We start from the raw sequence: 14,493 nt of genomic DNA on the forward strand, positions 1-14,493 counted from the left end.
TCTAAAAATGGCACCATCTTTTCTCTAATTTTTAAGATTCTGACATTGGAATGTTGTCTAAATTCTATATGTAAACTCAATATGTTTGTTTTGTCCCCTGCCTTGGGTCAATGTTAAGTTAATGCCACATCTCAATGTGAGAAAATAAAATATTTCCAATGTGGAAAGATCATTCATTATGTCATACCGTAACAATGTCTAGGGGCACCCTGCCCTCAGAGATAGCACATTGGTCCCTCAAAATCCAGTGACAATTGAAACACTTAAGAATATTAATACTGCAAATATTTTTAAAGGTAGGGTTAATTACTAAGATTGTGAAACAGTTTATACGGTTAGCTAACATCTAGGCAAAACTGTTTTTTATTGTTTGTTTTGCCTATCTACATCTGAGCAAATCAACATAGGCTTGAGTACACAAGTCTTGTAATTCCAAAAATGCTTCTAATACTTAAAACCGAAGCAGAGGGAGCGTTCTCTTACCGATTTAGCTATGTGGTCATCTGACATGGTCTTCGCCTTTCATTCTACTTTTGCATATGCAGTTTATCTGCTAAAAGAGAACGAGGAACCACTCTGTGGAGGAGAAATTACATAATTTGGAACACAAACAATTGGGTAGCCAAGGAGGTTTTTAATCGTGCTTGATGATACACTGCATAATTGACACAGGTGACGGTTCCACTGTTTAGATAACAGAATATTTACACGTATCACAAAAATAAGATTTCTACATAGACTACATCCCCAAGGGTCTTCAGTGTCAAGATTCAAATAGAATGGACACATTTGGAAGTTTGCTACATCCACAGACACTGGTAGTGACAGAGGCCCTGAAGCATCGTGCTTTTAAGTTAGGGTGAGAGCTGCCGAGCTCTCGGCGGAACCTGAGTTGTTTGTAGCTACACACCTGTACTCACCTTCATCACTTTTTACTAAACTAGTTATGAATAGGTTGTGGAACCCTATGCCACTTTCCTCAGCACTGAACCTTGATCCTTGGACCAATTTCCCATCTTTGTACCAAGCAACCATGGGTCTTGGAGAGCCACGCACTAAACACTGGAAATAGGCTGCTGTCCCTAAAGGAGCCTGATGGTCGGAAATACCTTTGATAAACCTGGGAGGGCCTTCTACCACTTGAAATTCAAAAAAGCTGTCGGCATATTTGCTCCTTAAGACTAATTCCTCCTTCAAACTGCTTAAGGTCACTTTACTTTTTCTTGTCATCATGGCAAATGTTTCGGAGTCTCCCATGGTGAGGAAGCCTCGGCAGATGGCCTCTCCTGCACTGTTCACAGCTCGGCATCTGTATGTTGCACTATCGGAGGGACAAACGTTTTGGATTTTAAGGGTGTGACTTCCTTTCTCCTCGCTAATCACAAACTTCAAGTTATCTGGCTCAATGCACATATATTCTTTATACCATTTGACTTCTGGAGTAGGGATGCCTATGACTGAACATTTGAACACGGCATCTGAATTTTCTGGAATTTTAAAATCACAAATGGGTGTTATAAAGCGAGGAGGCATTTCAAATACTTCTAAATCAATGTTTAAATCCATGTTTTCTTCCCCCCTAGAACTCACACTGGGATCTACTAAATTCAAGGGAAGGACATCTAAATTAACAATCATGCTTTTATGATCAGGACTAAATTCAGGAACTGAGACTATTTTCACTTGCTTCTCAAATTCTTTAACATCTTTTTCACTTAATTCAACTTCCAGGACAATTTCTTGAGGAGAAGGTGTTCTTGAGGATGTAGTGTTTTCCAAGTCAAACTCCATGATGTGCTGGTGGGTTACTGGTGGTGGGAGGGCCACAGCTCTTTCTTCTTGGGGTACTACGTCTACGTTTGCAAAGCTTTTTGCCTCCCCTATGATGTTTACTGCATGGCACATGTACTCTCCCCCATCTTCTTTTCGAATGTTAGAAATTTCCAAAGACCACACATTACCCACCTTTTCCATTTTGATTCTTCCATCTGGCTCTAGCAGAGATTTATTTCGATACCATTTCACACCAGGAACCGGAAGGCCCTCGACTTCAACGATGAAGCCTAATGTTGTATTCTCATATATCTTCCTTTTGCTCAGAGGTTCAATAAAAGATGGAGGCATTTCATTGTCTTTGGGTTCGACGGCTTCATTGGGTGTGCCAAATGAATCTGAGCGCCATGTTTCATAAGCTGAGCTCCTCTCTTCCGTAGGTGTATGAAAATGTTCGCTGGATGTACTGTCCTCCCTTTCTACTTTTGACAAGTTCATGTTTACATTTCTGGTGGGGTTTGGTCCTCTAGTAGGAGTAAAATCGCTCTCCAGTCTCTCACCTGGAGGTGTGGAAAATCTCTCTAGAGCCTCCCCTGGGGGTGTAGAAAATCGCTCTAGAGCCTCCCCTGGGGGTGTAGAAAATCTCTCTAGAGCCTCCCCTGGGGGTGTGGAATATCTCTCCAGAGCCTCCCCTCGGGGTGTGGAATATCTCTCCAGAGCCTCCCCTGGGGGTGTGGAATATCTCTCCAGAGCCTCCCTTCGGGGTGTGGAGTACCTTTCTGGTATTTCATCTTCAGAAGGCATTGAATATCTTTCTGCAACTTCCTCTACAGGTGCAAGAGTCTCGCCTCCTGAATTTGCTAAGGATTGTTTAGCTATACATGAAGGCTTAAAATTTAAATCAGGAGATTTAGGAGATTCAAAATGTTCAACAGAGGATGGTGGGGTATAAAACTGATCTAACTCAGAGATTTCTTCACTGCTTGTACTTCCCACGTCAATGGAAATATCAGATTCAGGGGAATATGGCCGATCTAGGGATTCCTGTTTTTGGTTGTAATATTCATACACAGTGTTGAAAGTTACTTCTTCAACCTCCATGGAAGTGACTGATTCTTTCAGGACAGGTTCTGCCTTAGGTTTGGTGTCTCTAGTGTCAGGCACCTCATGCTTTCCAGCAGCAAGTAAATACTGTGTTAGAGAGGTTTCCGACTCCGCCCCCGGGGATGTATGTGCCTCCTCCAATTTAGGAAGATTTTCGGAAAAACAAGAGTCTATTTTTTCTCCTTCTTTAGTGGAGAGAAAAGTCTCATTTTGAACTTGAACCTCTTCATAGCATGTTTCTTCTGAGGCCTCAACTTTTTCACTTATTTGTTTATTTGGATTCTGTTCTCCTGTTATTAAGAACGGCAAGCACTGGCTCAGTGAGAGTTGCCTGTGGAGCAAGTCTGCATCCTGAACATGCCCTCCAGAGCCTTCCAGAGCACCATTATATCCCTGTGTCCCACCAGCCTGCTTTCCAAATGGTCCCAACTCTGATCCAAGAGCAGATTCTTCTTCCATTTCATGAGCTTCTGAAAGCTTTCTTTCACTGGCTGCCTTTTTCAAATGTGAGATGAAGCTTTTAGTTCCATTTTCTAGAGACCTATATTCCTCGGAAATATCAGTTTCCACTGTATCAGCAGGTGGGCTTTGAAATAAGGCCCATGATTCACCATGAAGTGTTTCAGAAAAAGACTGAAGCAAATGATCAGTTTTAAAAATTGCTCTATCTTGTTCCTGTGCACGTTGTAAAATTTCAGGCCTGGGAATTTCTTCTTTATAATGTGTTTCCTGCTGCTGTCCAGTTTGTTGCCCTTGGAATTTCTTGCCTGGATCTATGTGAGAGTACATTTGTTTTAGATCAAATACAATGTCTTCAGCATTAGCTGGTTCTGAAACTGGATGTGGGATTTTTAAAAAAGATTCATCTCGTTGACCATTCTCTAAGTCTTGGAATTTTATATCTGCACTTTCTGTTTGTGAGTGAAAGTGCTTTAGGTCAAATGTAATAGGCACCTCAGGCACAACCTTTTCTAGAGGACCAATTTCTTTCTGTGGTTCCCACTCTTGTGTTTCAAATTCATTATGAGTTTGAGAGGAAAGCTCCTTCAAATTCATTACAACGTTAGATGAATCTACTTCTATGCTTGAAGACATTTCCTCTGCCTGACACATATTTGCATTTAGATTACTTGATCTTGATTCTCTTTGCTTTAATGAAAACTCTAAGTCATCAAGCTTCTTTGGAGGGGGGTTAACAAATGATTTCTTGGTCCATCTTTTTTCTAGAACTCCTTTTTCTATACACTGCAGCTTTTCAAATGCAATGATTTTATGCTTTACCTTTTTCCCTGGGTAGTATGTGTCTTCATCAAGGGATCCTTCGTGTACACCGACAGATGAGTCTTTTGTACTCTGAACTGTGTCAGGAATTCTCTCTGACTGGATATTCAATATATAATCACTTTGGGAATGTCCACGTACATTTTCCCATTCTGGTCCACGTTTTCCAAAATCCCTTCTGACCTCTTTCATAATATTAACTTCACTGGATTCATGAACAAATGGGTAAGCAGTGCCCTCTGCTTGGTGCAGCTTTGACTTTTCACTTGCAAATTCCCCCTCTTGGCATTGCATGAGCTCAGCTCTATTGATTTCTGTGGGTCTAGAACCACCCTGTATAGATCTAGAGAGTTTTTCACTAGAAGATGTGCAGTATATCTTACCTTTCTGATCTACCTGTCCAGTTGTCTCAAGACTTTGAAAATGCTCCTTTACAGAATATTCTTTTACATTTGGTTGGGTAGCAAAAGGACCAATTGGATAACCATAAAAACGTTCCCTTAGAGATTCTTCTTCAATTTGTGCTTGATGATCTTTGGGATAGTGTGCATAAACGCCACTAATATTTTGCAAGTGACTATATTCCCTATAAGGGGCAGGTTCCACAGTTAGATCTAAAATACTCTCAACTATGCCTGAATTGTTTTCAGCAACACATTCATATCTTCCAGAATCTTGAGAACTGACAGTATTGATGTATAATCTGTGGCTGCAATTAGCTTCTTCAATGTGGAACTTCTGGTTGTGCTTGACAAGTACTCCGTTTTGAAACCATGCTACAACTGGCTGAGGCTCCCCTGATATTAAGCATTCAAGCATCACAGAATCCCCTTCCTTGCACCTGGCATGCCTTGGCATTTCCTGTAACATCTTTGGTGGCTCATTAGTGATATCAGAGGAGAATATAAATTTGTGTTTTGGTGACTGAGTGGTTTGATCTCGAGGTGTTGCTTCAGGTTCCAACTGAAACAATTCTTCTGATTCTTTGTCCTGCTCTGGGGTTGGAGTGGCTATAGTTATTTGAATTTCTACAGGGAAGGAAAACAGTTCTGTGTCTTCAGGGGGAAGACCTGATGGGTGAGATTTTAACATACGGAGATGTCCTTGGCCCTCTTGACTCAAAGATGGATGAGCACTTTTTACCTGGTCAAACACCAAAGCCAGCTCTTCTTCTTCATCCGTGTAGTCATGCAATACTGGGACCTTATGAGGTTGGCTATCAAACCTTTGTTTTGCTTTCACTCTAAGTATACCAGTTGTTTTTACTGTTCCATATTGATTAAAGAGTACACAGGTAACAGAGCCTTCATTTTGAGGCCGAACAGAAGAAAAAGTTAATGTTGAATAGTTTTCTAATGTGTGAGTGATAACTCCTCGATTATGAGGTATTGGCATGTCATTGTTATACCATGTCACTATGGGCTGAGGATAGCCTTGGAAATGACACACAAATTTACAACTGCCACCTTCATGAACTTCTTGAGATTCAATATCTTGAAGAAATGAAGGTGGGCAACGTTGTGGATGTTTTTGGAAATAATTTTCAAAAGGTCTTGTTTCCTCCTGTTCAGTTTTGAATTCTTCAGCTTTCATGGAGGCAGAATGCTGCTGCCCCTCTCTCCAGCTGTCTGGCACTCTTATTTCATCAGCCACATCTTCAGTGTCTTCAGTATTTACAAGTGTATCCAAGGATTCGTCAGCATATGGTGTTAGAACCTGAGACATCTTTTCTGGAGTCACATGCATTTCCTCGTCCTTATATTCATATGTTTCCTGGTTAGAGGTATATTTGGATGTCTCTCTAACGGCAGTGCTGTCCATAACATCTTCAAACTGTGCCCTTGCTGGCATGTTTTCACTTATCAGCGTACTATCATAGACATAGTCTTTTCGTAGGCTTTCTTCTAGAAATGTTTCTTGGCTCAGTCTAATTTCAGTCTGGAGAACTTCTTCAACAGGAGCTTGAAAACTTGTAGGGGGGTCTCTGGACTCTATGTTTTGATCTATACGATTAGGAAGGGTGTATGGATTTTGAATGACATTTTCAGCTGAATTATCAATCCTATCCCTGTCTTCAGTGAACTCACACCCAAGCCTTCTCTTCATGTCTTCTCTAGAGAACAGAATGTCTTCAATGCCAGCTTCACCTCTACAAGTCCTTGAGCTCACTTCAGATGATGCATCTAAAAGAGATGATTTCTTTTTCTCTATTAACATTTTTCTAGCCTCCCGTAAACGTTGCAACTTCATTTTGGTCTCCTCATCCAGGAAACTTTCGCCTACACTAAGCCATACTCTTAGATCAGATTTGCTTGCTGAGTATTCTTCCTCATACACATAATCTGTTTTCTTGCCAGGACTCACTGTATTAAAGTGGATTGTTCGCATCATCCCCCTTTGCTCCACATCTTGTTTTTTGTTAAAGGGAGAGCCAGTAAACCTCAGGTCAACCTTTATCCTATCTTCTTTCCTTTTAGCTAGAGCCTCCATGTTTTCATGGGTCTGTTCTGCCCTTTTTAGAAATTCTAAGTATTTCTCATCTTGCCCTCTTTGGATGACAAGCAATGATGCACTTGACTCGGCAGACCCCTCACTATTAACTGCCAATAGCCTGTAACTTCCAGAATCTCTGTCTTGGACCTTTTTCAGCTCTAAGCTGGAAGAGTGTTGATGCAAATCACTCTCAGTTTTTATAACACGACGGAGACCTGTTGGGATAGGCCTATTATTATGAAACCAAGTCATTTCTGGGGTTGGACAGGCAATTAATCTGCATGTAAAAACAACAGGTTCACTCTCTAAAACATATTTAAACATAAGTTTTTGGGTAAACGTTGGCTTGAAGTATTCAGGCCAGGAGCTGGTAGACGATATTCTGGTTGCATATCGCTTAGCAGTCACAGAGCCATGATCTATGTCTTCAGAGTCCGAGAAAGCCTCACGTGTGTCTCCTGCGTGTTCGGCTTCCTCAGAGAATAATTCTGAAAAATAATTGATCAGAAAGCACTTTACTATTTTCCATAGTACTTGAAAAAGTTGAAAATAAATGAAATTACAAAATAGGAAATGAAATAAAGTGCATGCTACAGATTCTCACAAATCCATAAAAAATTCACTCACCATATTTGTTCGAATAAACGCAACACCATGCTCTGTTTAAAAGATTCTGACACGAAAATCGTTCGTTGTCTGGTCTTTTCTTCAAACTGTTGAAATTTCTTCTTGAACAAGCAAAAATGCATTTAAAAATAACACATTCCTGTGCATATTTGTTTTGAGAGCAGGAAAACTTTGCTGTTTTGGTGGCTATGAGGAAAATCTTACCTGACTTGCAGAGAGTAGAATAAACGCCCTTTCTGATCCTTTTGATGGTAGATTAACTTATTAGATTTTTTGAGAATTAACTGTTTAAAATATATAGAACGATAATCATAAATAATTAGATGAAATAAATGAGAAGGCGTTTATTCGAACTAATACAGCCATAAATTCACAATGTTATGCAAACTAAAGCAGGCAAGGATCACGTGAGACAGCTATCTGCAAGCCAGTATAAGAGACATATCAATGTTAAAGTGATACATGTGCATGAAGTATGAACCAAGAACAGGAATGTCATGTTTTCACGCATCCTAAATAAAGTAGCATTTCCGTCATAATTCATTTACGACACTGCAATCTGAAAATGGCAGGTTATTGTCCATTGTTCAATGGAATTCACTGTGATTTTGAAAACAAACTTCTACTTTGTGATTTCATGCATTAATATGACAACTGTATATAGTACACACTTTTTGAGATGTCTATAAACATGAAATTGAATGTGGCTGATAAAGTTTCAATACAAAATTTAAATCACCATACAACAAATTACTATGAAATGCATATAACCATCAGCACACTAAACCACGCATGCGACATAGTAATATATACTCAAAGAGATACAATTTTACATCTATGTCATTTTTCTCACTAATACTAAGAGAAAGAAGGTAGTTCAAGGATTCTATTAATCCTCCAGAATTTCTACTTTAATATCACAGTCATTATAACAATACCTTTCATCTCCACTTCAATCTGCTGTTCAATCCTCTCATGTAAAATTGATTCAGGGGCTAAAATAGGAAAACATCAAAAAATTTTAGTGATTAAGTGCCTACAGTTTCTACATCAATTCATCATTTACATGATTATCATTTTCCTTTTATTATAAAAACACCCCCAAAGTCACCAAAATATCCATACCAAACAAACTGATGAGCAGATAAATACATGACAATGCTGACAGAAAGAGTCAAAACATTTTTATTTAGCTACTCTAAGAAATTTCCACTTTCAGTCTTCCAATTCCCCACGCCTTTACATGCATTCAGAAAAGCAATCCAAAAGCTAAAGGGATATCCTTTTTTAAATGCCCCATTCACTGAATACTTGCTAAGAGGTGAAACTACATTTATAAGGAACATGCATTTTCTTGCTTTCCACTTGTAGGTTTTTCCTACAGAGTGAAACATTTTCACTAGTAAACAGTCCTTTGATTTGAACCACCTTTCAAACCTAAAATTACACAAAGTCCAATCAGCACATCAAGGAGTGAAACAAAGACTCCTCAACTCTAAATTGCTTTTATTATACAAGGAACAGGTACAGCTTTAGGACACAGTGGTCTCTGGGACAGTTTCCTGGAGAGGGCCGGTACCCTGGGACGCACGCCATTCAATCCATATGGCACCGCATCTTCTCATTTTCTTGTGGTCTTTGGCAAGATGTAAATGACAAACTTGATGCTTTCTTTGATGACCCTCTTTTCAGTTCATGGGTTGTTTTAGTTATGACTCTGAGTGTTATAACACTTTTGTTGTCTGAACTGAGAGAAACTTTTGTAACTGTTCCAGTTTTCCATCCTTTTGCTCGGTAAGAATTAAGTTAGGAAAAGGTACAAATTAGATGTGTTTAGAAGAACAAAACACATGTTGAATGTGGAGAAGACAGAGTGTCATTAATATGAGAAGAAAAGCAGCATATAGCCTCAAAAGTAATATATGAAGCACCTATTTTATTGTGCAAGAAGAATGCTATTCAAAGAGCCTTGCAGGCATGCTACATTCCTATTTAATATTGTTGGACAACTGCAAAGCTTATATGAACTTATTAAAGCAAAATAAAAGAGGGACACATAAATACTATGTGTTAATAATCAGATGTGTCAAAGCCTTCCTTCTTCAAATACCTAAAAGCACCTTATCTTTTAAAGATTTGTAACTACACCTAAGGCTGTCTGGATTTTCAAAAAAGTTCTCTTGTTTCAACTCAATAACAGTTTAATAATATAGTCAATTATAACTGAGTTCATAGGAGTTCCTGGGACAAAAATGTCTACCCAATCCAATCTATGAATATGACACTCAAGCACTGTACTTCAGTACTGGAATTTTCAGAGAGTTAAAAGGCCCACACTTCTCCCATTTCCATAACACAGCCAACTCCCAGCTATACACTAAGCAGAAACAGTCACTGCTGTCACCTACATGACTTTTAGACAAACAATCATTCTGTGTGATTACTGTTTTAGCTAGAAGTTGCAGTGAAATTGAGAGTCAATGCTCTGGATAGTGGAGTCTCCCACCTACTTTATAAAGCTATACTTCAATTTATGAGATACTTCCATTGCAGGCTGTGGAAACAGACCTAGAGGTTATGATGGAACAAAAATCTCAGATTCAGAAACATATCCTGTTTTTGGTGAGTGGGTATTGCAGATGTATTAAATGAATTAATGACCTCAATCTCTCAATTGGGTAAGACAACCAATATTCAGTGCATACATGTCTGTGCACATGGTAGCACTCTGTTGCCCCTTATCATCTCTAGTATCCGTCAATCATTTGACTAGGAGCAGGGAGGAGCTTGTGGCTGTGGCTTTCCATGGTTTTTGGAGATACATGACCTTTATCCACTGGCCTGTTTACATTGGACCCAGTGAAGCTCCTTTGCTTATAGACACATAACACAAGCTTTTAGAACTTCAAGACTGTTTTTTTCATTCTATTCACACCTAAGAGACAAAGTTTTGGGTAAGAGGAAAAAGTTACACTTTTCCCAGACAAGTTTAGCTGTGCTCTTTCAGTCATAATCAAGATTCAAGCACAATAATAACAAAAATAATGATCTTGTCATGAGAAAATGCTATCATTCCAAGAGAATTTAAAGCTGTAAAAGCAGTATCACTTATTTGAAAATATCTATAGACCGTTAATGTTAGTTTAGATAGAGCCTTACTATTTTCAGTACCTAATTTTCTGTATTCATGGCTTCCCCATAAACAACTAGAACCTCCAGGCATGAAAAGAAAGGACAATGGCTTTTGAATGATGAGTTCACTCATCATTAATAATAATAATAATTTTGTTGAGCTTTTACTATGGAACCAATTAAATTTAAATTCAGCTCAGTGTCAGATTCAGTGATAATTACCCAATAAGTACTTGGCAGACTATAATATTTTAGTTATCCTTAGCATATTTTCTAGATAAACCTTTGATAAATATTAGAAAAAGAAACACTTATGAAATAAACCTCAATTTCCTGAGCTTAGGTTTCAAAATGAAACTTATGGAATCGGGACTGGGAAATTAAATTCTTATGACATATTTGGCCAATGACTTGGTCTACTTTCACAAAGCGTTTTTGAATAAAATCTTAGAAGTATATTTTAACAACCATATTCACTGATTCAATTTGCATGGTCACATCGAAAGCTGAAGAAAGCTGCATAAAGGAAGTCATAGCTGAAAGTCAAACCCCCATCTTCTACGCTTAGCCCTGCTGATGTCTCCTCTTTGTAGTCACTGTGCACAATGCAGTGATACAGTCCTTAGTCTACCAGCTGAACACTGTATATAATAAAGCACTGAATTCTGTGATTGTTTGACTCTCTCACTCTCCTCTATCTTTACACTTTCATGAGTCCAGGTTATGTGAACAGGATATTCATCTTCTAAAACACAGAGGAATTGAGTGGCATCCCCATACTTCACTGCGAAGTTCTGAAGATGCAGAAGAATTTTGGTGTCTTGCCCATTGACTCTTCAGCACATCTGGCAGATAACTCTGTGCTTTCTTCAAGTTGTGACAGGGATGCAGTATAGAACAACCCTACATCTTGAACAGAAGCAGCTGGTTGGTGGAACTTTGAGACACATTTTCAAAACCTGAACTTCATATTCATATGATGATCCTTGAAATGACTTAATTTCCTTTTGGGCTACTTTGCTCTCCTCTTTTGTAAAAGAGCACTCTGCCATATCTTTCTTAGAACTTTGCCTAACTAGGGCTTGCACTGTATAATCAAGTGACAAGAAAAAGAAAAGAATATTAAGACCCAAGTGTCATCACTTGTCTAGTTAGTAACATGATATGGAAGATGAAGATGAAAGATGTCATTGTCACTTAGAAACAGTGTGCCAGATGCAGTATGCTCTAGAATGTAGAATCACACGAAAGAAAATTCATTGCCAATGATCCAGTGATGAGTGGTTGATGAAGGCTTATGTGGATGCCATACAGCATCTGGGTCCTTCCTCCTGTTGGCTTTTCAGCTATATAGAGTGACACAACCTGTTTCTCTCTCCACCTCAATCTATTTTTTTCCATTAGCTAACTCAATTTGATATACCATTTATCCTTCATCATACACTTTAAAGTATTATTCAGCCAAAAGATCATTTGATGATGAAAAGATGCAATGTTGTTTGGAACCCCCCCCCAAAAAAAGAAATAACCCAGCCAAGCAAAGTTGGTGCCTAACAAATAATGGGTTTTCTATTGCACAGAACACATACATCAATGGGATTTCAAATACATGGGTTAACTCATAATTGAAGACTTGGGGAGACTTCTCAGGAGTTAGTTTATTAGTAAATTATGAACTGATCAAAGTATTCAGTGAAACAAACAGCAGAGACCCTCATTAGTAGCAGTGGGACTGGAAAGTAGGCAGCAAATCAAAGTCCTTGAAGCAAGGTGGGCTTTACCTTTTGCAGTCACTGTGAGCGCAGCTGCACAAATGGCTTCCCCAGCACTATTGGCTGCTTTGCAAGAGTACTGCCCAGCATGCTCTGGGTAAGCATCAACTAGAAGCATTAAAGCCATGCCTGTGGACTCCTCAAAGTGGAAAACTACATCTTTTGTTGGTAGAATTGGCTGGTGGTTATGAAACCACTGAATTGCTGGCTTGGGAACACCAGAAACCCTTGCATGAAATCTGACTGTCTCCCCGCTGTGCACCCTGAGGCTTGATAGAGGCTGGATGAAGATGGGCTTTTGGCCAAGGGCCTCCTTCTTAAATGAAATTGATGAAGAGACATGCCATTGGGAGTTTGATGTAACTTCTTCAAATTTGCTAAATCCTGAAAAGAAGCATGCCAATTTTTAATGCATTTTCCTGTTCAAATCAAAACTCATTTGGAATTGTCTATAGATGTATCACAAATTTCAGTGATGAACTAGAATCCAGTCCAATCATAATGCTTTGTTACTGTAGTCACTGGATGCCATATTGATTCAAAGTCACACAAATTCACTTCCATTTTCCACACAGCAAGCTGAGACACAAACGGATCAAAGAATATAGTGAATTACATTGCTCATAGAAGCAATAGTGGAGTATGCAAGTGGGTTCAGGAATTCTTTTTCTTCCTCTGTTTATAAAACAAACCTTTTATTTTGTAAACTACATTAAATTCATTATTAAAAAAACAAATAACTATCATGGTTTTTATATTTTATTTATTATTTTTATTTTATGTATATAAGTGTGTTCCCTGAATGTATGTAAGTGCACCTCTGTCATGCAGAGCCCACAGAGGTCAGAAAAAGTCTTTGGATCCTGTGGAACTGGAGTTAGGAATGGTTGTTATCTGCCATGTGGATGCTGGTATTCAAGCCTGGGTCCTCTGCAAGAGCAACCAGTGCTCTTAATCACTGAGCCATCTCTCTAGCCCCACTATTGTGTTTTAAAGCACAGTTATTATTTTTATTTTTAGTATATGAGTGTATTGCCTGTGTGTATGTAAGTGCACCTGTTTTGTGCAATGGCAGAGGAGGTCAGAAGAAGGTGTCAGATTCCCTGGAACTAGAATTATGAGCAGCTGTTAGCTGCCATGTGGGGGGCTAGGAATCAAACCTGGGTCTTCTGTAAGAACAACCAGTGCTCTTAACTGCTGGGCCATCTTTCCAGTTCCATAAGTGTAGTGTTTGAAATCAAATAAGAATCTAGAAGCTTCTCTAATCCTTAATCATATATGTATGCTTTATATAGACTACATTCACTGAGCAAAAAATAGCATGACTCTTTGTAATTCTTGTTCTCATTTATTTGTTCAGTGTGTGTCAGAGAGGGGATGAGGAGAGTTCTGGGGATCAAATCTAGGACCTGGAGCATGCTACGCATGTGCTGTATTAGTGAGCTACTATCTCTCCTTTAATTCCTATTCTTGTTTTGAATTAAAGTTCCCTACGACTGAAGAAGTGTTTCCGGATGGATATAATTTAAGATTCCTGATAAACACAAACATTAAAATACCTTAACAGTGGGCCTCTCAACATTCAGAGGTCCTTTGAGTCTTGGTCAATATATCTAGGTTATGGAGAGATTTGAAATTGTCTACTGCAGTGCTTGTGAAATCATAGTTGTGTCAATATATGGAAAGATGGTCTGATTTCTATCTCAGCTAAGAGAGAACATAAATACACCTATTTCTTCAGCATATTTCTCTGCAGTCTGATACATGCTGATCAGGAAGCATGAAAACTGGTGGTCACAGTAATACATACATACATATGTCACAAAACTTGATGGAGAAAAAGCAGGGCAAAGTAAAAAGACAGGGACCCATGATTCATCAAGAGAATTGGTCAATGGGGAACAAAACACTGCACGTAGCATGGGAATCATTAGTTGAATCAAAAGAATGGTAGGAACAACTATAATTTACATGAAATCTTTAGTAATTGTTATAGGTATTGTGAAGTTAGACATATTTAAATGTGGCTCTTAAATGTGCTTTACTTACCTTCCAGTCTTAGGCTGGCTGTGCTGGACACCTGGCCCACAGCATTACTCGCAGTGAAAGTGTAAGTTCCTTCATCCTCTGGGTAAGCCTCAGCAATTTCCAGCTGGTAGGTGTCTTCATACTGTGTCATCCGGAAGAACCGAGATGGCTTGATTTTCTTGTCTTTGCTGTACCAAGACACTTTCAAATCTGTATCAGAGAAGAAAATAGGCAGGAGGTCATAAGCATGAGTGAGTTTTTTTTTATTTTTCTGTGAACACAA

At 38.8% G+C, this 14,493-nt stretch overlaps 1 protein-coding gene across 2 annotated transcripts in view; it reads right to left on the reverse strand.

The window, feature by feature from the left end:
- The window catches only part of Ttn (titin), a 278,254-nt gene that overhangs the window by 213,979 nt on the left and 49,782 nt on the right, over positions 1-14,493 (reverse strand). For both annotated transcript variants that reach the window (XM_017794905.1, XM_017794904.1), the window contains 2 exons: positions 14,232-14,420; positions 8,217-8,273 (listed from right to left, as the gene is read on the reverse strand). In XM_017794905.1, the coding sequence (XP_017650394.1) occupies positions 8,217-8,273; positions 14,232-14,420 (246 nt within the window). The remainder of the gene's footprint in view (positions 1-8,216; positions 8,274-14,231; positions 14,421-14,493) is intronic.

Source organism: Nannospalax galili, unplaced genomic scaffold (genome assembly GCF_000622305.1).
Source record: "Nannospalax galili isolate Female #2095 unplaced genomic scaffold, S.galili_v1.0 scaffold346, whole genome shotgun sequence".
NCBI classification, from domain to species: Eukaryota; Metazoa; Chordata; class Mammalia; order Rodentia; family Spalacidae; genus Nannospalax; species Nannospalax galili.